The sequence below is a fragment of the Portunus trituberculatus genome, chromosome 18 (assembly GCF_017591435.1).
Source record: "Portunus trituberculatus isolate SZX2019 chromosome 18, ASM1759143v1, whole genome shotgun sequence".
In the NCBI taxonomy this organism is placed as follows: domain Eukaryota; kingdom Metazoa; phylum Arthropoda; class Malacostraca; order Decapoda; family Portunidae; genus Portunus; species Portunus trituberculatus.
Window position 1 is genome coordinate 2,002,397 of NC_059272.1, and position 24,173 is coordinate 2,026,569.

Genomic DNA, 24,173 nt, shown 5'->3' on the forward strand with positions numbered 1-24,173 from the left:
AGATAAAATGGAAGAGAAGAGACGGAGAGATAGGAGAAGGAGATAGATTAGAGGAGAAAAGTGAAAGGGGAAGAGGAGAAGGAATGGATGATAAGAAAAGAAAAAATGGGAGAAGAAAATGGATGGAATAAGAAGAGGAGAGAAAGAGAGATAATGAAAGGAGATAGAAGAGAAGAGGAAAAAGTGAGAGAATAAGAGATAATGATAGGATAAAAAGAAAATGAAATAAAGGATGGACTTAGAACAGAGAGAGAGAGAGAGAGAGAGAGAGAGAGAGAGAGAGAGAGAGAGAGAGAGAGAGAGAGAGAGAGAGAGAAGAAGAAATAGTGATAAGAAGGAAGAAAGGATGAAGAGAACAGAGATAGTGGATGAGAAGATAAAATAAGGAAAAGGAAGAGGATAGAGAGGAAGAGGAAGAGGAAGAGGAGGAGGAGGAGGAGGAGGAGAAAGAGGAAGAGGGGAAGAAGATAAGGAAAACGGAGAAAATAAGCGAAGATGATGAAGAGAAGATTGTAGATGAAAAAAAAAAGAAATAGAAAAGAAAGTAACGAAATGAAGAAGATAAAAGATAAGGAAAAGGAGAGGATAGAGATAAGAGAAGAGAGAATAAGAGGATAGAGATAAGAGGAAGAGATAAGGAAAAGGAAGCGCCGGAAGAAAAGATAAAATGCAAGGATAGATAAACTTGAAGAGAGAAAGAGATAAAGAAAGGAAGAAAGGAGATAGAATGAAGAAAAAAAGGTGACGAAAGAGGTGATAGGATGGAAAAATAGATAAACTTGGAGAGAGAGAGAGAGAGAGAGAGAGAGAGAGAGAGAGAGAGAGAGAGATAAAGAAAGGAGATAGACTGAAGGAAAAGTAAAGAAAAGAGATGACAGGACAAGACAAGAACAAGGAAAGGAAGACAGGACGAGAAACAAACCGAAGACAAGCGAAGATAGAGAAAGATAAAATGAAAAAAAATAATAAAACGAAGGAGATGATGAAATAAAAGAATGACGAAAACAAAGAAGACAAGAACATGGAAAGGAGGACAAGACGAGGAACAAGAAAAAAAAAAGGTGAAGAAAGGAGATGGAATAAGAGAAAAAACAATAACTGCGGAGAGATGATGAAATGCAAGAATGACGAAAAGAAGACAAGAAAGAAGAAGAAAACCACGAAAAGACGAAGAACAAGACGAAAACAAATGACATGAAGAAAGGAGATAGAATGAGAGAAAGAAAAAAAACTAACTGCGGAGATGACAAAACGCAAGAATGACGAAAACAAAGAAGACAAGAACAAGAAAAGGAACACAAACCACCACAAGACAGGGACAAAGAGAGAAACGAGAACAAACAGAGAAACAGAGACGAGGAAAGCGAGGAAGGAGGAAGGAGGCGAGGCAGAAGTGGCAGTAGTGGTGGTAGTGGTGGCGGAAAGGTCTTCATAACATGCCATTGGGCCGCGCTGGAGCAAGGAAGAGTCACGGGGAGGAGGCACAGGGCGGCAGGCGATAAGCAGATACCAACATACCAGCCCTCACAGCGCCGCACATCACTACTGACAAAGGATAGCAGGCGTGAAGGCAGGAGGGGGGAGACGATAGCAGGATGGGGGAAGGGAGAGGGTAGGAGCAGGGAATTGAAGTAGAGAGAGAGAGAGAGAGAGAGAGAGAGATGCCCCTTTTCGTTACAAATCCTCGTTTCAAATGCCAAGAATGAAGGCACAGGGGAACGTAACATATTTTTTTTTTTTTTGCCTTCCTTCTTCATTCCTTCTTTACTCAGCTTCGCCCACTTCCCTGTGGCTAAGAATAGTGGTTAATACGATAAATTAACGTTACAAATCCTCCTTTTAAATGCCAAGAATGAAAACAGAGGAGAACACAGTACATATATATATTTCTTTCTTCCTTGCATAGCCTCTCCCACTTCTCCGTTGCTAAAAATAGTGGTTAAAATGATAAATTAACACTTTATTTCACTTACCAATTGTCTTTCCAAATACCAAAAAAGAAAACGGGGAACTTAACATATTCTCCTCCATTAGGTTAGGTTAGGTTAGGTTAGGGCTAGGTTAGGTTAGGATAGGTTAGGTTAGGTTAGGTTAGGTTAGGTTAGGTTAAGGTTAGGGTTAGGTTAGGTTAGGTTAAGATTAGGTTAGGAACAACATATTCTTCTCATCTTCCTTCCTCCTTAGCTTCTCTCACATCCACGTTGCTGACAATTACAATGACAAATGAATCAACTTTTTCAAGCGAAGTGGCGCCACCTATCGCCGTGATTTGCCTGCAGAGAGAGAGAGAGAGAGAGAGAGAGAGACATATTTTACTACCCTCATATCAGATAACAGCGAGAAATAACGAGGGAGACAGCGTGATTAAAAGAAAAAAAGGAAGATATCTTTAAATAACAAAAATAGGACTCTTCTCCCTCCCCCCCCAAATAAAAAGAAAAAGAAAGAAAAGAAAATACTGACAGAGAGAGAGAGAGAGAGAGAGAGAGAGAGAGAGAGAGAGAGGGGCTTGCTGCAACTTCTCCCACCACCACCATCACCACCACCACCACCACCACCACCTGCTTCCTTGTCACTAAACACTAGCGCGGAAGATGACAAAGTGCTCCATTTAGTTGAGTGAAATGCTCGGGTATATAACTGTGATTTGTTCAGAGAGAGAGAGAGAGAGAGAGAGAGAGAGAGAGAGAGAGAGAGAGAGAGAGAGAGAGAGAGAGAGAGAGAGAGAGAGAGAGAGAGAGAGAGAGAGAGAGCCCATTACTAGTGAAATTATCGCCGTGGTGCCAGATTTTTGTGTTTTGAAGGGTGAGAAAATAAGAACCTGAAGAAGAAGAAGAAGAAGAAGAAGAAGAAGAAGAAGAAGAAGATGATGATGATGATGATAAAGAGAAAGAGAAAGGCTGAAGGAGAGGAACAGGAAGAACAAGAACATAAACAAGGAGAAAAAGGAGAAAAAGAAAGATGATGATGAAAAAGAAGAGGAAAAGGAAGAACAAGAAAAGAAAAAGTAGAAGAACATGAAGAACAAGAAGAACAAGAAGAACAAGAACAAGAACATGAACACGAACAAGAAGAAGAACAACAACAACAACAAGAACAAGAACAAGAAGAAGAGAAAGACTGAACAACAACAACAACAACAACAGCAAGAGATAGGCTGAAGAAGGAGAAGAAGAAGAACGAAAACAAGAAGAACAAGAAGAAAAACAAGAAAAAGAAGAAGAGAAAAGCTGAAGAAGAACACAATAACAACAACAACAACAACAACAACAAGAGAAAGGCTGAAGAAGAAGAAGAAGAAGAAGAAGAAGAAGAAGAAGAAGACGAAGAAGAAGGATTATTAGCAATGCAAGAGAGGAAGCTGGTCAGAGGCAACAAAAGATAAAAAAAAAAAAAATGAATAAATAAATAAAGGCTCACTCGAATGCCAGTTTCCTTAAAGACCAAAAAAAAAATAAATTAGCCAAAGGTCTGACAAAGCTGAGTAAATAAGGAATAAAAAAGGAAGGCAAAAAAAATAAAGTTAGGTTTTCTTCTGCTTTCATTGTTGACACTGAAATGAGAACTTGCAACGAAGAAAAAGGGCGTTAATTTATCATATCAACCTACATGATTAGCAACAGGGGGAGTGGGAAGAGCTGAGTAAAGGAGGGAATTAAGAAGGAAAACAAACAAAAAAAAAGTATATGCCAGGTTCTCCTCTACTTTCATTCCTGGCATTTGAAAAGAGAACTTGTAATTAATAAAAGGGCGTTCATTCATCGCACCAACCACTATTCTAGCAACGTGTACGTGGGAAAAACTGGGAAGGAATGAAGGAGGAAGAGAAAAAAAATACATATATGCTGTGTTCTCCTCTACTTTCATTTTTGGCATTTGAAAAGAGAACTTGTAACTAAAATAATAAAGAAAAAGGCATTAATTAATCGCATTAATCACAGTTTTTAGCAACGGGGAGGTGGAAGAAGCTTTGTAAGGAAGGGAAAAAATATAAATGCAATGTTCTTCCCTGTTTTGATCCTTGGCATTTAAAAGAGAACTTGTAACTAAAGAAAGGGCATTCATTTATCGCATTAATCACTGTTTTTAGCAACGGGGAAGTGGGAAAAGCTGAGTAAAAGAGGGAATAAGGAAGGAAGAGAAGAAAAATATGTGCAATCTTCTCTATTTTCATTTTTGGCATTTAAACGAGAACTTGTAACTAAAAAGAAAGGGCGAGGCATTCATTTAACACACTGACCACTATTTTGATCAAGAACAGACCCGAGGAAACACTGAAGAGGGGGGAAAATGGAAAACACAGCAAAATTTTCCTAACTCGTTCCTATCTAGAGGCAAATGTCCAACAAACATGATATTTTGACTTCTTGCAACGGTAATCTGTCACCACGAACACTCCTGCCCTTCCACCACCATCACCATCACCACCACCACCACCATCGCCACCACCACCACCACCACCACCGTGACTTCAAACCCCAAAACCACTTAGAAGGGCCAAAAAAGTTATGTATTTTATCTCCCACGGCTTCCACTTGCGCTCCATGCCAGAGAGAGAGAGAGAGAGAGAGAGAGAGAGAGAGAGAGAGAGAGAGAGAGAGAGAGAGAGAGAGAGAGAGAGAGAAAGCTATACCGACTGAAGGAAAGGCGTTAAATAGAAATGAAAAAGCAAGAAAAAAAGGAAGAAAATATTGAAAAAGATTATTATAGACGTTCTAGATGAAGGAAGTCGAGGAGAAGAAAGAGGAGATAAGGGGAGGAGGAGGAGGAGGAGGAGGAGGAGGAGGGGGGGGTTAGAAGGAGGAGGAAAGATAAGGCGTAAAGAGAGAATAGACGAGGAGGAGGAGGAGGAGGAGGAGGAGGAGGCGCAGGGTTAACAGTTTACAAGACGTGGAAGGCTGGGCGCTATCTCTCTTCTCTTTGTTTATGGAAGGTTCGGGGAAACTTGAGCTCGGTCCTGCCTTCCCACCGCCGCTATCAGGAGCTTTCGTCCCACTGAGCAGCCTCGGCACCTTTACCTAAGCTCGTATTCCCAAACACTTCTGCGCTTCATCTCCACTATTTCAAAAGGCTTTATATAAATTTACACGAGTTGTTGTTTTTTTAAGGTTTTTTTACAGTTCTAGAGGCAGAGCGACGAGATTTCTACATTATCAACTGGGGAAACGCTCTTGAAAACTCCGCTAATCATCTCCGCTATTTCGAAAAAGCTTTATTTAAATTTGCACGAGATTTTTTAAGGTGTTTTTACAGTTTTAGAGGCAGAGTGACACGATTTCTACATTATAAACTGAAGCAACACTCTTGAAAACCCCGCTACTTATCTCCGTGGCCTTGGAAAATAGTCGTGGTGAGAGAGCAAAGAGTTCTTGAAGACGGACCTTTAGCTGTGACTGAAGCTGATGTCCTGAAACGCTTCACTCTCTCTCACCATGACTATTTTCCAAGGCCACTGAGATGACTAGCCGGGTTCCGTGACTGTTTCTCCTGTTCGCAGTGTAGAAATGTTGTTAATTTCTCACCTCAATCATAAAAGAACACTTAAAAATAACATGTAACTTCAATTAGAGGGTCTTAAACTGTTAGTGTATATGATGTTCAGGTGGTAATGTTAACAAAACGCTTCTAAATTTAAGTACATGCCAATTACAGCCGCCTCCCTCTCTCTCTCTCCCTCTCTCTCTCTCTCTCTCTCTCTCTCAACAGGTGTATCAGTAAACCAGCCCGTCTTGTTTACGGTGTGTTTACAGTTGAGGTTCACACGAGAAGCCAGAGATGGAGAAGATACAGTCGCTTTGAATTACGCTCTAATCTACGTTTATTTCTGCTTCCACCTTCAAATCTCTTCTCATCACTGTTACTGCTTTAGTTTCCGTTAATGCAGGAGGGAAACTAACCAAGGGCAACAAAAATATACAAAGAAAAAGGTCACATCTCAATTCAAGTTCCCTAAAAGATTGGAAAGAATTCGCCGAAAGACAGGGACTAATAATGCCTTCAGGTTGGGTTCATTTTTAGGTCATTTAGGTTCATTTTTAGGTAATCTGGGTTTAGTTAGGTCAATTGGGTTCATTTTAGGTCATTTGGGTTAATTTTGGGGTCAATTTGGTTCATTTTTAGGTCATTTGGGTTCATTTTTAAATTATATTCGTCTGTTCTAGTAAAAATATTTCGTCTCATCAACTCTCTCTCTCTCTCTCTCTCTCTCTCTCTCTCTCTCTCTCTCTCTCTTGCATCTCTTATCTTCTATCGCTATTTTCGCGCTAACTTCTCTTCTCATCTTGTTAACTGCATGTCTTCTCTGCGCAGAACCTCCTTTTTTCCTCTCCTCCCCGTATGCTGTCAACCTCCCTAATGCAAAAGTTAACCGGTATTCTTGGTCTCTCACACCTCACTGGTAAACTCTGGATCTCCCTGCCTGATTCTATACTCTCTTCTATCCGTGACTTGAACTGTTTTGGTATAGGAAGATTTAAAGCCATTTCTCATAACTCTCTCTCTCTCTCTCTCTCTCTCTCTCTCTCTCTCTCTCTCTCTCTCTCTGCCAAGATAACCAACCACAAGAGAATAATTTATCTATCCCTCTCACATCTTCCGCCTCGCTTCCTCGCCAGCTCCTCCTCTTAACTCAGCCGCCCTGCCTTGAATCACAACAAGACACACATGCACACCTGTACTGCGCCAGCTGGCAGGTACCATTACTAACCTCTTCAGTACTGGGACGCATTTTTACCACGAGTTTTGGGTGTGATTAGACGATTTCATTAAGGGTCTATGGAGGTCAGAAGATTAATGGGCAGTCTTCCCTATTTTAATCCCCACATATGTTTCTGAACCTGTTTAAAATCACCAAATAGTAAGCAGAATTTTTTACTTTGAGATTTGTGGACGATTAGACCATTTTGTTAACACTAGGAAGGGTCTATGGAGGTCAGAAGATTAATGGCCAGTCTTCACTATCTTAATCCCTCACATAAGTTTCTGAAGCTGTATAAAATCACTAAATAGTAAGCAGAATGAATATAAAAACGTGTTATGGTACTACTGAAGGGGTTAAAGACAGGTAGTAGTAGTAGAGAAGTAGTAGTAGTAGTAGTAGTAGTAGTAGTAGTAGTAGTAGTAGTAGTAGTAGTAGTAGTAGTAGTAGTAGTAGTAGTAGTAAAACGTATAATACTACCTTGAAAATCTTATAGGTGTGTCAAATGTCAGCCTTTGTGTAGGTGAGGAGAGCGTGGGGGGTTGACACTTAGCAACGGGAGGAGTTTGAGAAAGTTATGTGGTAGTAAAGTAAATGGGGAGGGGTGGGGGGGGTTCTCTCTCTCTCTCTCTCTCTCTCTCTCTCTCTCTCTCTCTCTCTCTCTCTCTCTCTCTTATTATTACTATTATTTTCATTGTAAGTGTAAATCTGTACCATTATATAGGAAAGCACATTTTTTAGTATATTTCTATTTATTTTGGCATAGGGTGGCCTGCAATGCGTCAGTCAGTTAGTTAGTTAGTTAGTTAGTTAGTTAGTTAGTTAGTTAGTTAGTTAGTTAGTCAGTCAGTCAGTCAGTCAGTCAGTCAGTCAGTCAGTCAGTCAGTCAGTCAACCAACCACTAAATCTCTCATCACTATCGTTTTTAAAGCCCCAGAGATGCCTAGCCGCGTTCTCCAGCAGACTGTTCCTCTCGTTAATGGCGCAGAAATGATGTTGAAATGTCACCAGAACCATAAAAACACACCCTAAAAACCAGGATAATATTAACTACAGCACTCAAATTAGTAAAGGTGCCGCCCTCTCTCTCTCTCTCTCTCTCTACTATTTCCTTCACTACAGAAATAGAAGTAAATGTGATGCGGAGAACACGTTGGGTAGTGGTGGTGGTGGTGGTGGTGGTGGTGGTGGTGGTGGTGGTGGTGGCGGCGCGGCGATGTGATTACCGCCAGAGAGAGAGAGAGAGAGAGAGAGAGAGAGAGAGAGAGAGAGAGAGAGAGAGAGAGAGAATACAAACGAACACAATCCTTTCCATAGTAATAATAACGATAATAGTAATAATGATGATAATAATAATAATAATGATAATAATAATAATAATAATAATAATAATAATAATAATAATAATAATAATAATAATAAAGGAAGTAGCATTGGAAAGTGTCTCGTGAGTATTATTTCCCAAGGTGTGATCGAGAGAGAGTAAAAGTTGAAATTAACATTGTTGGTAGACTGGGAAAATTTAGCATCAACATCTCCTTCCTCCCTCCCTTCCTCCTTCTCTTCCCTTTTCTTATCTCCTCCTTCCTTATTTCCTTCTGTTCTTTTCTCTCCTTCCCATTCTCTTACTTTCAACTTCCCATCAGTACTTTCCTCCTACTTCTCCTCTTCCTTATTTACAGAATATTGTACTACAGAAGTATATTGAGAGTGTTGCGATACATAGAGAGTGAGAGAGCTAACCTAACCTAACCTAACCTAACCTAATCTAACCTAACCTAGCCCTAACCTATCCTATCCTAATCCTAACCTAACCTAACCTATCCTAATCCTAACTAACCTAACCTAACCTATCCTAACCCTAACCCTAACCTAACCTAATCCTAACCCTAACCCAATCTAACCTAACCGAGAGTGAGTGTGAGAGCATCCACCACCACGAGGTGCCATGAGTAGCAGCTTGTGTGGCTGTGACTGTGGTGGTGTAGCGTGTGGTGCCTCCTTGAGTGGTGGTCGGTGTAGCGTGGCGTGGTGTGCTCAGTGACTGTAGACTCAGAACCACTCCAGGCACAAGTGATACACGAGTAACATGAAGTTCATGGCCAGCACGCAGTGGAGCAGGCTGCCCATTAGGCAGGGGCCATACAGACGGCCTCTGCCCACGCCCCTGCCATCCCACAGGGGCTCCTTCTTCTGCTTAGAGGGAAACGTAATGGAAGACTGAAATGCAACGCCTTCCCGTTCCCTCACTGAAGTCCTCCCGTGGCGCTCTTCCCCCCTGTGACGGAGCTGGGCCTGGGGAGCGGCCCACCTCTGCCCGTCTCCAAGGTCACGGTGTGTTACTTCGGTGGTCTGGCTGGCCACGGTCTCGCCAGCCTCAGATGCATGCTGTTCCCTTTCCTGCCAGGGCCGGGTCTGGGGAGCGACCCACCTCTGGCCATCCCCGAGGTCACGATGTACGACCTCGGGGGTCGAGCTGGCCACGATTTCGCCAGCCTGTCCTGTTTCCTGCCAGGGGTGGGCCTGGGGGGCGACCCACCTCTGGCCATCCATGAGGTCTTTAACCGTGACCTTGGGGGTGAGGCTGCTGTACGTCACCTCGGGGATCAGAGTGGTGTTTGTATAGACGGCAAATGGGGGCAGGATGAGCTTGGTTCGGCCAGCCTGGGAGGGCAGGCTGGCATGCTGCTCGGTTTCTGCTGCTTCCTTCTGTTGGTCCTCTTGGGATGGCCTTTGGTCGTCCAGGAGCCTTCTGGAGTAATACACGGTGACCGGGACTTGGCCTTGGGACCCGGCGGCGCCGCCATCTGCATTCTCTGCCTGATCTGCCTTGACGCTGAAGAAAAGAGCAGAGCGACGCCCAATGGTATTTGCTTTTAGACCCGCCAGCAAGTCAGCCAGCGGGATCTCACGGCGGGCCACGAGAGACGCCCCCGCCAGAATGTCCACTCTGACGGGAGTGGCCCCGTCTTTCTTGGTGACCTTACCAACAGGCACCGAGATCCTATGGGCAGACCTGTGGTGGCCTGCCCCATCCCCCGCGCTGGGGAAGCTAAAGTCCCCCAGCAGGCGCCGGCCTCCCTTACCCTTGCTGCGGGGCAGACAAAGGGTGAGGCGGTCGGCGCCGCACACTGGCCCACCACCTCCAGGTGGGCCGACACTTTCAGAGTGCTGCACAGCTGCCCCATTCCTTTATCCTCTTATTTAGTTTCCTTTACTTTGATATAATTGAAAATGTTTCATCTGAGCAGTTTTGTCAAATTGTGTTGAAAGAAGATGATGCCTCTACCGCCGCCCTCACTCACTCACTCACTGACTCACTAACACACAGAGACTGAGTGAGTAGTCAAGGGACTAACTTAAGGTCTGACCCACTGACCACTGACTAGCTGACAGAGAGAGAGAGAGAGAGAGAGAGAGAGAGAGAGAGAGAGAGAGAGAGAGAGAGAGAGAGAGAGAGAGAGAGAGAGAGAGAGAGAGAGAGAGAGAGAGAGACGAAATGCAGAAAACGAAGTCGAAAAAAAAGATGTGCCAGGAGACACGTGGCTTTCATCGGACTTTTGTATTTATCAGAACACCGCGCGTCCCAATTACTTGTAAATGTGGAGGTTTTGCTGCGCCGACGAGGAGACCAAAACTTAACCCCTTCAGTACTGAAACGCATTTTTACCACGAGTTTTGAGTTCAATTAGACGATTTATTGACATTAAGAAGGGTCTATGGAGGTCAGAAGATTAATGGCCACAGTCTTCACTATTTCAACTCTCACACAAGTTCGTAAATCTGTCTAAAAATCACCAAGTATTCACCAAAATGGAGATGGAGATGCGTTATGGTACTGAAGGGGTTAATACAAAAAGGAAACGAAAGTCATGTATTTTTTTTTCTTTTTTTTATCTTATCAGAGTTCTCCCGATAGTATATGTGTGGTCTCTTACTTCCTCGCCTCCTTCAGTCCCTGCTCTGAAGTTCGTGACACGCCCACACCAGAGTCTACACAGGAGGACATTTGGCTCGTATTCTCAAACACCTTTCCTTTCACCTCCACTATTTCAAAAGGCTTTATCTTAATTTACACGAGTTTTTCAGGTGTTTTTACGGTTCTTGAGGCAGAGTGACAAGATTTCTACATTATCAACTGGAGAAACACTCTTGAAAACCCCGCTAGTCATCTCTGTGGCCTTGGAAATAGTTATGGTGAGAGAGCAAAGCGTCCACTATTTCCAAAGATTTCATTCAAATTTACACGAGTTTTTTTTTTCATGTGTTTTTACGGATCTACAGGCAGAGTGACAAGATTTCTACATTACTAACTGAAGAAACACTCTTGAAAACCCAGCTAGTCATCTCTGTGGCCTTGGAAAATAGCCGTGGTTAGAGAGCAAAGCGTCTCCATGCCTCGGACACCCTCGAGGCAACAGTGCTTCGAACGTGAATGCGAATCCGTTCAACACATTGCTTCGACCAGTGAGGATGCTTCGGGCAGTGATCGGGGGCTGGTGTGTCCCGGCCTTCCCGTGTACACTTCTGGTCTGGGTCTTGTTATCTTCCTTCTCTTTACCTTCATTTCTCTCACCACCAAGTACAATGATGCAGCGTGAGGGGAGAGCAGAGGCAAGACAAAGCTATCACACCTCAGTAACATAAAGCTAGACTGCCATACTGGATCTTTCTCGCCTCATCCCTTTCTCCTCCTCATCCTCATCCTCCTCCTCATCCTCCTCCTCATCATCATCATCCTCATCACCAGCACTTTAAACAATTATTACCTTCCTTTCGCAGTTTTCATTTCCTTCCCTCAACACTCCACTCACTCCCCCCACCACACACACACACACACACACACACACACACACACACACACACACGTCTTGAAGTGGAACAGTTTATGCTATTAATGGATGAAATGAGTAACAGCTAAACAATCTGTCCTCCTCCTCCTCCTCCTCCTCTTCCACTTCCTTCTTCCCTACTCCTCCTCCACTTCAATCCCTTACCTTTCTTTTATCTCCATCCCTCCCGTGTTGCCGTCACCTCCTCCGCGTCAAAGTGCCAAATGTGTCAGTTTCCCCACAAAAAGTACAGTAATCACGCGCCGAGTTGTCACTACCCACTGTCCACGAGGTTACGTAAACACTCACCACTCACTACTCACCTCCCCGTACCCCTCACCCTCCCGCCCACCGTTTGTGATTGGCAGGTTTCGTCTTTGCAACGGCTCATTCTTGTTGACTGATTGATACATTTATTGCTGCATCAATAATTAAATACAACAAAGAAGGCCATTTTTTTTGTTAGTTCATTTATCTATCTTTATTTACCAGGGTTTTTTTTTTCTTTATTCCTTCGCTTATTCATTCCTGTACTTGCATCTTTATTCGTCTATCTGCATCTAGCGTGTTGGTCCGTTTGTTAGATAGGTAGCGGCACATGGTCTGGTTTGACTCCACACACTTGCTAGCCGACTCTTGTATGGTATGGATCCTGCGTGTGTCTGTGTGTGTCTTACCTCACTACTAACACGAATGCCTCCAAGGATACATACACTGGCAATTTATTCAGACAAGCCAACGTTAAGACCAGGATTAAAATAGACGATAATCTTTACATGTACTTAATCCCTTCAGTACAATGCCGGGTTTTTCAGATTCAATTCTATTCTGTCCACCTCCCTCATGCAAGAGTTCACCAGTACTCTCAATCATTCATTCACCACTATTCTGTCCACCTCCCTCATGCAAGAGTTCACCAGTACTCTCAATCATTCACCACTATTCTGTCCACCTCCCTCATGCAAGAGTTCACCAGTACTCTCAATCATTCACCACTATTCTGTCCACCTCCCTCATGCAAGAGTTCACCAGTACTCTCAATCCTTCACCACTATTCTGTCCACCTCCCTCATGCAAGAGTTCACCAGTACTCTCAATCCTTCACCACTATTCTGTCCACCTCCCTCATGCAAGAGTTCACCAGTACTCTCAATCCTTCACCACTATTCTGTCCACCTCCCTCATGCAAGAGTTCACCAGTACTCTCAATCCTTCACCACTATTCTGTCCACCTCCCTCATGCAAGAGTTCACCAGTACTCTCAATCCTTCACCACTATTCTGTCCACCTCCCTCATGCAAGAGTTCACCAGTACTCTCAATCATTCACCACTATTCTGTCCACCTCCCTCATGCAAGAGTTCACCAGTACTCTCAATCATTCACCACCTCCCTCATGCAAGAGTTCACCAGTACTCTCAATCATTCACCACTATTCTGTCCACCTCCCTCATGCAAGAGTTCACCAGTACTCTCAATCATTCACCACCTCCCTCATGCAAGAGTTCACCAGTACTCTCAATCATTCACCACTATTCTGTCCACCTCCCTCATGCAAGAGTTCACCAGTACTCTATTTCATACAACTTTAGAAATTTATGTCGGGGGTTAAGATAGTGAAAAGACTGGCCATTAATCTTCTGACCTCCACAAACCCTTCCCAATGCAAACAAAATCGTCCAGTCGTACCTAAAAATCATGGTAAAAATGTGTCTCAGTGCTGAAAGGGTTAATCTGCCTACTATGCCACGAACATTCACCAAAGGACACATTCAAGATAATGCTAAAAGAACCTGATAATAATGGCTGATATCTTGACGCGAATCTCACCTGCCTGCTACCACCAATATTCCTTTCCCTTCTTTGCATGAGTTCACACATCTCTTTCTACTATTTTGTTTTTTTTTAATCAATTTCTTCCTCTCCTACGCTTTCCTTCTTCCTTTTCCTTTTTTTTCGTAAGCATTTCCTATTTCTCTTCCTTCTTTAGTTCATTGATGTTTCTAATCTCTCTCTCTCTCTCTCTCTCTCTCTCTCTCTCTCTCTCTCTCTCTCTCTCTCTCTCTCTCTCTCTCTCTCTCTCTCTCTCCATCTCTTCTATTATTCTCAGTTCCCTTTCCTCTTTTCTCTCTTTACTTTCCTTCCTTTCTTCCCCTCTTCTTCTCTCCCTCTCCCTCCTACCATTCTCCTCTCCCTTGCACTTCTATCCTGTCACAATCCTACCTCTCATCTATACTTCTCTCTCTCTCTCTCTCTCTCTCTCTCTCTCTCTCTCTCTCTCTCTCTCTCTCTCTCTCTTGCTACCACGAATCTTCCCAAACAAGACACATGCACGAGTATCCTCTCTCGACAAGCGAATTTCACGAGTGTTTGCCGCGCCGTCGCAAACATTCCCACAGAGATAAATGAAAGAGAAATCATTGAGTCTACATACCCTGACTCCCCGTAAACCTGATGTCAGCTTTGATTTTACGAGGTGTATAAAGTGGAGCCTCAGAATTCTTAACAGCTTCAGTACTGGAGCATATTTTTACCTTGAGATTTGTATACCCATTAGATCATTTTATTGTCATTAGGAAGGGTCTATGGAGGCTAGAAGATTAATGGCCACAGTCTTCACTAATTTGATCACCACATGAGTTTCTGAAGCTGTATAAAATCACTAAATACTGACGTGATTGAATATAGAAACGCGTCATGGTACTGAAGGGGTTAAATTAAGTTACTCGGTAGCTTTGTAGATTAAATAAAGAAATAATTGAGTTTATAAATTCTGGCATTCCGTAAACTTACGTCAAATTTGAGCAGAATTCTTGAGTAGAGTAGTTGTGTGGATTTTAAAAGGTAAGACGATTAAAGGGAGGGACGATGGACTGCGCACGTGTACTGTATAGGAAGGAAATACTGTACAGGAAGGAAATAATTAGGTTATGTAGGTACTGTAAAAATAGAACTGACTAAAAGAAATATAAAACAAACGGAAGGAAAAAAAATATGAAGATTCTATGTAAATAAAATGATTAGTTTTTATGAGAGTTTCCATGATTTTTAAAGGCCAATCAATATTCTCCGGAAAATCGTCTACGGGAACCAAACTGATACAAAACACTGGAAATAACAGTTACTGAATTAATAAAGCGTTCAATAGCAAGAGGCGAGAAATACACAGACGCACACAGGTACAGTCTATCCTTTAAAAAAAAAATAAATAAATAAAAAAAAAGGATCATGAAGGTAGTGAATGAATAAATGAAGTGACTAAATTGGGAAGGGAAAATAAATGAATAATGCAGTATTGTATAAACATAGATTCAATGAGTAGATTATGTATAAGTACTGTGTAGAATTGAATGACATAACTATCCAGGGAGAGAAAAAAAATCGATCATGTAGGCAGTGTGTAAATAGATCACGTGACTAGGCTTTAATGCAAATAAAAAAAATAATGCAGTACTGTACAAATATAGATTCAAACGCTCTAGATTGTGTATAGATATTGTATAAAAGAATGAAATTGAACGACTGCCAAGGAAGGGAAAATATATCATGTAGGCAAATAGATCAAGTGATTAGGCTATACAACAAATAAATAATGCAGTACTGTACAAATATAGATTCAAAGGCTCTGGATTATGCATAGGTATTGTATAAAAGAATGAAAGGACAGTTTAGGGAGGGAAACTAGATGTAGGTAGTGTATAAATAGATCAAATGACGACTTAAATAGAAAAAATGAAAATAAATAATGCAGTATTGTATAGATATAGATTCAAAGGCTCTAGATTATGCACAGGTATTGTATAAATGAATGAAATAATTGTCTGGGGAGGAAAAATAGAAGTAGTAGTGTATAAATAGATCAAATGCCGACTTAAATAGAAAAAATGAAAATAAATAATGCAGTATTGTATAGATATCAATTCAAAGGCTCTAGATAAAGTATAAATAAGTAATGTATAAATGAGTGGAAGAACTATGCAGGGAGGGAAAATAGATCACGTTGCACAGTGTAAACATCAAGCAAAGGACTGTAGACATGTAAAGACACGTGATGCAAGAGGCTTGGACGGGGGGAGGACAAAGATAGTGAAGGCGGCTGGTAAAAATAATTCTGAGATCACGTCGACTTGAAAAATTTAGCATGCAATTTGTCGCCACTTCTATTCCTCCTCCTCCTCCTCCTCCTCCTTCTTCTTCTTCTCATCTTATTCCTTCCTCTTTATATATATCCATTTAATTTATCATCTGTTCCTCTTATCCACCTATTTCTTCCACTTTTAAGGATCATGTCAAGAATAGAGAACTTCCCCAAGCTGCCTGCCCTCGTTTCCCGGCTCACCTTCGCAGCTCTTCCACTCAACTGACGTGACGCGGGAATGAAAATATAGCCAAGACTAATCCAATCCTAACTTTAACCTATTAATCTAATCCAGGCTAAAATTAGGGTTAGGTTAGGTTATATTTAAGTTAGGTGATGTTAGGTTAGGTTAGGGTTAAGTTAGTTTTGGTAATAAAGTTAGGGTGATGTTATGTTATGTTAAGTTAGGTTAGGTTAGGGTTAAGTTAATTTTGGTTATATTTCATTCACACGTCATGTCAGTAAACTTGCGAAGGTGGAGCCGGGAAAGGAGGAGGAGAGCTGCATGGAGGGTTCGCTACTCTTGACATGATCTCATTTTATCTATTGTTTCTATTCCATATACTCGTACAGACAGCTTCCTACTTAATGAAGCGGCCTTCCTATCTACCATTATTTCTGCCTACAGCGATATGTCAACTCAAGGGACTTCAATAGGTAACATATTGGCCATAAATTGTAACATGTCAATTAAACCACACCTCCTTTAACCTTACTCCATGTCCACCTCATCCCCACCCCTTCCTTGTTTCTATATTCCCCAGACCTCTCTCTCTCTCTCTCTCTCTCTCTCTCTCTCTCTCTCTCTCTCTCTCTCTCTCTCTCTCTCTCCGGTAATTATTTTTGGGGGATATAAAGACTAAAAATCCTGATATTTACTTCGTTAAGACTGTAATGGCAGCACACCCTCTTCACTATATGCGGTGTGTGTGTGTGTGTGTGTGTGTGTGTGTGTGTGTGTGTGTGTTATATTAAAAAAATCTACTGAATGTTTAGAAGAGAGAGAGAGAGAGAGAGAGAGAGAGAGAGAGAGAGAGAGAGAGAGAGAGAGAGAGAGAGAGAGAGAGAGAGAGAGAGAGAGAGAGAGAGAGAGAGAGAGAGACTGCATCACCATCTATACAATAAGACAAAGCAAAACACACACACACACCGCTTAGTGTAGTGGTTAGCACGCTCGACTCACAATCGAGAGGGCCGGGTTCGAGTCCCGGTAAGCGGCGAGGCAAATGGGCAAGTCTCTTAATGTGTGGGGTGTGTTCACCTAGCAGTAAATAGGTACGGGATGTAACTCGAGAGGTTGTGGCCTCGCTGTCCCGGTGTGTGGAGTGTGTTGTGGTCTCAGTCCTACCCGAAGATCGGTCTATGAGCTCTGAGCTCGCTCCGTAATGGGGAAGACTGGCTGGGTGACCAGCAGACGATCGAGGTGAATTACACACACACACACACACACACACACACACACACACTGCATCACCATCACACCCGCCACAATAAATTAACTAATAAGAATTGAGATAATGTTGGAACAGGACAGGCTGGGACAGGGTAGCCATCAAGACGACAGCTAATGGCGTCACACTATGGCCCTCATGTCACCTCACCAGCTACTCCGCCAGATTCGCCTCACTGCCACTGGGCCTGCATGACACGCTACTCAGGGATTGGTGGATAGATTTTAACCTCTTCAGTACCGGGACGCATTTTTACCACGAGTTTTGGGTCCGATTAGACGATTTTATTTACATTAGGAAGCCTTTATGGGGTCAGAAGATAAATGCACATACCCTTCATCATTTTTAATCTTCACGTAAGTTTCTGAAGTTGTGTCAAATCGCCAAATAATAATCAGAATGAATATGTAAATTGTAAAACGCGTAATATAGTACTGAAGAGGTTAACAATGAACATCAAGAGTCCGCAGCTCCACTTTAATCTTTCTTATGTTAAGAGGAGAAAACTGGCCAATGACAACACAAACGAGAGAAAAAAAAAAATTGCCCACTTAGTTGCCAGTCCCCTTGCTGATCTGAGTTACCCAAAATAAAGAATATGTCTTGAAACCTCTCTTGAATGAACAGAAAGATGGAAATACAGAAGCAGGCAGAGAGTTCCAGAGTTTACCAGAGAAAGGGATGAATGATTGAGAGTACTGGTTAACTCTTGCATTATTAAGTTGGACGGAATAGGGAGGAGAGGAAGAATAAAGTCTAGCGTATAACAAGAGATAAAACAGATAATAGCCGCGACTTGTATGTAGGCACCAAGTCAGTCATTCCATTGTTTAGCTAACTTTACATTTTGTGCAGGTGTTAGTTCAGTGGTAGGTTGTGTTGTCGTGGAGGTTGGCAAGGTTAGCCTGGAGAAAGTTTGGAGGGAAGCTGTGTACTGAGTTATTTGTAAACACTAATTTGAGGAATTATAACATACTAAATATGTATTTACATCATTTACTTATCTTTTATAGTTCATTCGTTTATTTACTTATTTATTTATTATTATTATTATTTTTTTTTTTTAGGTTACGAACGTTAGGTGATGACATGGCAGTACTGTGACAATGTATTAGTGCGTACTTACGTCTCCTGGTGAAGTGTCCGTGGCGGATGGCTGTCCGTGTCACCAGCAGGCACCCAGGCATGAGCCACCCACACCTACACCCACCCAGCGGCACACACACCACCTTGTGCCTTCAGTGATATGTAAATAGTTAACCTTCGTCCATTGAGAGGCTGCCATCACGCTTGTCTTTTTGTCATTCCCGATAGTGTTCCCACTATTGTGGTGTTCACTCTCCCTGGTTCTCACCGCGTCACGTCTCACTACACCAAACAAACCACCGCTCACAGGCGCCACACGTGCGCGCGGCGGTGGCCACTGCTCACTGCTCAGTGATCACTACTTGTCTTGGGGGAGGAGGGGGGGGATGTTGCACCAAGACTATATAATAATTATATAATGTAATCTGCCACGTATTACTTAGCAATATCAGAGAAGAAGAAATATTGAAAATTAGTGAACATATAGAATTAAAGATAGCTTTTTCGTCTTATAACTCATCTCCTAACTGCCAATCTTCACCCCCTCATCCCCTACACAACTCTCATATATATATATATATATATATATATATATATATATATATATATATATATATATATATATATATATATATATATATGAGAGAGAGAGAGAGAGAGAGGAAATGTGGAGGATAGAGGGTTTGCTTAAGATATACGTCAGATGCAGCTGTAGCCAACCTAGATATAGATATAGACATGGATGTCATAATATACATAGTATAGTACTCTGTCAAATTAATAAGAAAAAAATCATAATCTTGCCATTACATTCCACAGTACAACACAGCACAGCACACAAGGAGGACACAAGGATACACACACCACAGCATTACTTTAGGATTTCTTTACTTTAGGAGATAATGTGACTGTGTACAATATGTCCACACATTAAGGGAGAGAAATATACAGGTTAACAACATTATTTTCAACATACACTATGTACAAGGGGGGAAAAGGAAGGAAGGAAGGAAGGTCTATTTCTGTAGTAGCATATACGTAACTATGGACATCATAGTAAGCAATGAAATAACAGAAAAGTGTATCGCCTCTGAGGGCAAGACACAGACACGCGGTCGGGGTTCATATGAAAGCTTCACTGTTTTTGTCAGGCCAGAGTGTCCCGGTATATAGAATTAGCTAATATGAACATTATATATCAAAATCTGCCAATGGGAAAGAGAGACTGAAGAAAGAATGGAAAGAATTTATACAAAAGGTTAAAAAACATCAAATAAAAATTTTCTTCACATATTATACAGGACTAGATAAGTGTGGAAATTATACATGTATATAACACAGACAGATAAGAAGTGGATAAAAATATACTGTAACAAGATCCGCACATGCAAGAATACAAAAATGGCATGAAGAGAGAGAGAGAGTATCTACACGTCGCGTTGTCATTAGAACACCGAGCGAGTGGTGGAGATGAGCTGCGTGCGAGCCACAGGTCACAGGTTCAGTCTGGGGTGTTGAGCAAGCACTGACAACCTGCTGTGTGTGTCCGGCTCACCTCACACACCCTGGCACACACTCTGACACACCCTGGAGCATTAACACACCCTGGCACACCCTGGAGCATTAACACACCCTGGCACACACCCTGGAGCATTAGCACACCCTGGCACACCCTATTGCTTGTATAATCCTACCACCAAGATTCCAAGGACCTTCACAACATACAGCTCATATTCTGCAGTACATTCCCATACAGAAAGACAAAACCAGTAAAGAGAGTTAGTTTTCTTTCCTTTTCTCCTCCTTTGCAGATGTAAGAGGTTTGAGCAGCAGCCTTCCTCGTCCTCTCTCTGTCTCTCTCTCTGGGCTTCCTGTTGTGCCGTGTGGCGTGCCAGACACACACAGCCGGTCCTCACAAGCTGGGTGGGTCTCAGTAATCAGACTCAAATTTCCTTAATTAGACATAAATTAATTGTTCTTTGTTTGTTTCATTTTTAGCAGATACACGTAAGTTTTGTGTTCACATCTGATGTATGTATGTACTGTTCTGCACTGTATTGTACTGGCATTACAGAGTGTTACAATGCAAAGGAACCACTTAAATTAATAATGATCTGCTGGAGGTGTCTTGGGTGGGTTGGATTTGGGGGACAATGAGTCTCAAATTCCTGAAATAAGTATTAGGGAGTGGAGGAGGTGGAGGAGGAGGTGGCAGTAGTGGTGGTGTCTGGCTACTACAGTCTACAGTTTACCAAGGATCTGCTCTAAGAACCTTATGACATTGAGAATATTAAAGGCTTGCTATCAATGGAACAGAGGTAAGAAAGACTGTGAAAAATAGGAATGAGTTAAAATATTATTGACAAGACGACATTCACTCTGCATTTCCACCAAGGCTTCTCTCTCTCTGTTTCTCTCTCTCTCTCTCTCTCCTCCCACGCCGGGCATGAGGGAGGTGGTGGTCTGCTCCTGGCGTTGGTTAGCAGCACAGTATCTGCTAATGGCATGGATTGACTTGAGTCCAACACAACCCTTCCACACACACACACCACACATGGCCACCGGTAACACCTGCCCACTCAATGCAGCTGTCCACTGCACACCTGTGGGCCCTCAGCCTCTTTTTCCTCCCTGGCCATCTCCTTCCCCCGGCCACCGCTGCACACCTGGCCACTCCTTCCTGGTGAGTTGATGCAGCAGTCCATAGCACACCTGGGAGCCGAGGGACTGCCTACCCCTCCTTGCCTGCCACCTTGGCCTTCTCCTTCATGTCCACACCCTGGAAGCCGTGTGAGGAGAGCTGCACCTGCTGCAGCGCCGACTGGCCCTCAGTGCCCAGGCTCAGCAGGGCCTGCCTGGCAGCCTCCCGCACCTCCCCCGATGGGTCGTTCTGCTGCAGGAAGGACAGCACCTCGATGGGCCTAGGCCACTCCGGCACCTCCTTCTGCTGGGCCGGGGAATGTTTCTTGGTCTTGTTTGAGCTTTTACCCGCTTTCTTGCCCTCTCCCTTCCTGTCTGTGTTCTCCGGTACCACCGGCGCCAGCACCCCCAGCAGCACACAGGCTGCCTCCCTGTTGCTGGTGCGGCCGGACTCCAGCAGCAGCAGGCACAGCTCCACAATCTGTGCAGGAAGGACCATCACTGTAAACTGCCTTGGCCTCCCATGTCCAGCTGTGTCTGTCTGGTGCTCTGTCACATGTGCAGTGGTGTTCAGCTGGTTCCTGTCCTAACTGTGTACATCTGTGTGTCCTGTTTTGTGTCCTACTTGGTCACACCTTGAAGGTAATGTGTGTTCTCTAGTAATAGTCATCAGTTTGTCTACAATCTAGACTATATCACTGTCAGTAACAAAATAAGGCTAATTTTTATATGTGGAGATGACTTCAAATTAGCAATCATATAGGCCAACCACCCATCAGTTTACACAAGTCTACTTATATCGTCACTGATCTCACATCATTATTGAGGAGTGTATCTATTTAGGATCCATATCCCTCAACACACCACCATCACCACCACCACCACCATACACACTTCACCAACACCTGTCACACCACTGTCACTCTTCACACCTTCCTCACCATTACCCTCACATCTCTCACCAGACTACTACTATTACTACCACCACCACCACTCACCTCACTAGCTGCTAAACCACTCCTAACTTTTACAATCACATCAAACCTCTTCCTCACCACATATCACCATCACACTCACACATCCTCCCTCCCACACTCACCACACCCACACACCCCTGCCACACTCACTACACCCACACACCCCTGCCACACTCACCACAACCACCCCCCTGCCTTTCACCACCAGCTTTGCCACACTCACACCCCAGCTTCCCACCAGCCAGCCCTCACCACACTCACCATACCAACACATCCCCCTCAGCCTCCCACCGGCCAGCCCTCACCACACTCACCACCTGCATGAGCTGGTTGTTGTGGGCCAGACTGTTGACAAAGGTGGTGGTGACGTGCCGCAGCTCTGAGGGGCCTGCCAGAAGGTGCCCGATGATCTTGATGTGCAGGGCTGTGGGTTCCTTGATCTGGTGCAGCCCTGCCTCCACTCTGCAATGATGGGAAAGGAGACAATGTTAATGATTACTGCCACAAATATTGATTTATAGTGATCTAAATTCTAAACAAAAAAAAGAGGCAATTAAATGAAGCCAAACTGCTCCTTTCTGCTTTGGTAACTTGATGACTACCATGAATATTGCAGTGGGACATTATACAAGCTAAAGAGAACAAATTGAATGAAATAAAACAGTTATTTTCTGTACATAATTAAACATTTCTTTGCTCTGTAATACTTCACAACTATCATAAATATTGCCTTGAAAAATTGCATAAACAGAAAAAAACAACACAATTAAACCAAACAATTATCTTCTCCCATGGGTACAAAACACTTTAACCCTTTGAGTACCATAATGCATTTCCAATTTCACTCTGCTCAATACTTGGTGATTTTATACAGCTTCAGAAACTTATGTGAAGGATTAAAATAGTAATGAGAGAGGCCATTAATCTTCTGACCTCCATAGACCCTTCCTAATGTCAATAAAATGGTCTAATCGTACACAAATCTCAAGGTAAAAATGTGTCCCAATACTGAAGAAGTTAAAATAGTGAAGGCTGACTATTAATCTTCTGACTTCCATACACTCTTCTTAATGTCAATAAAATGGTCTAATTGCACACAAATCTCAAGGCAAAAATGTGTACCAGTACTGAAGAAGTTAATGCCAGACTCACTTCTTAAGGTTGCCGGAGAGAAGCAGCTCAGCGGTGGTGAGGCTTTGGCCGATGAGGGGGACGGTCTGCTCCAGTGGGCGGTGCAGGTGGTGCAGGAAGTGGCCCACCGTCACCAGCGCCTTGCCCTCAAACTCCTCCGCATCCGTCATGACACACACCATCTCCTCCAGCACTGTAAGGAAGGGCTCACTGTAAGGCTTCCTCCTTAAACTACCTCTTCTTCATACAATACCTCCTTTAGCCCATAAAAAGCCCACATGGTATAAAAAAAAGAGACAAAAAAAAAGGCTTCCTCCCCCTCCCCAGCCATCCCTGCACTGCCCATCACAGCATCACAGCACAGGCACAGGACTCAGCACAATGGGAGTTACTCAAGAAAATATCACATGACACCCAAAGTAGTGAACAAAATGTGAACTGATGCACACTCATGGTGGAAACTGAATAAAAGTAGTACCATGAAATACTATTATCATTATTGTTAGTAATAGTAGTAGTAGTAGTAGTAGTAGTAGTAGTAGTAGTAGTTTTTTGTTATCATTACTATTATTATTTTTATTATTATCATCATTACACTATTACTTTACTTTAATATTGTGCTTTTATGAGACGGAGAAGCTATGTAAAGGATTGACTGGTGCAAATACTGGAATCTAGAACCCCAATTAAGCCACTTGTGAGAAGGAATGGTGAAAAGAAGCAATGACAAGAAGGGATGGTGACAAGCCCAGACAGCAACAGGACGCACCTCTCCTGGCCAGGTTGGGCACTGTGGGGTCCACCAGCGACGACACCACCTGCAGCAGGCCGCTCACCACCGCCTGGCCCGTCACACACCAGTCATCACCGCCCGCCACAGAGTCCCACAACACCTGCACACACCACACATCATTGAGGCAATGCTGGTAATGTTCTATAGGTGTCACACCAATGCATCACTCTCATCTATTCCTTCATATTGCTGAAAACTTGCACAATAAATCTCAGAACCTATGTCATGAATTCCTGTTTAGTATGCCATCATGCACTGTTGTCCCCTCTCTCTCTCTCTCTCTCTCTCTCTCTCTCTCTCTCTCTCTCTCTCTCTCTCTCTCTCTCTCAGCATTCTTACTTTCCCATTTCATTATTCTAGAGTTGCATGTGAATTGTGAACCTGACTCTGGACTCAATTCTGTTCATATGACACAAAACTTAGTGACAT

General features: G+C 43.0%; 1 protein-coding gene across 6 annotated transcripts in view; it reads right to left on the bottom strand.

Moving 5' to 3' along the window:
* Positions 1-19,074: 19,074 nt before the first annotated feature.
* The window catches only part of LOC123505773 (rho family-interacting cell polarization regulator 2-like), a 141,121-nt gene continuing 136,022 nt past the window's right edge, over positions 19,075-24,173 (bottom strand). For all 6 annotated transcript variants that reach the window (XM_045257447.1, XM_045257448.1, XM_045257446.1 and 3 more), the window contains 4 exons: positions 23,721-23,844; positions 22,973-23,144; positions 22,135-22,282; positions 19,075-21,324 (listed from right to left, as the gene is read on the bottom strand). In XM_045257447.1, the coding sequence (XP_045113382.1) occupies positions 20,935-21,324; positions 22,135-22,282; positions 22,973-23,144; positions 23,721-23,844 (834 nt within the window). In that variant the 3' untranslated portion in view covers positions 19,075-20,934. The remainder of the gene's footprint in view (positions 21,325-22,134; positions 22,283-22,972; positions 23,145-23,720; positions 23,845-24,173) is intronic.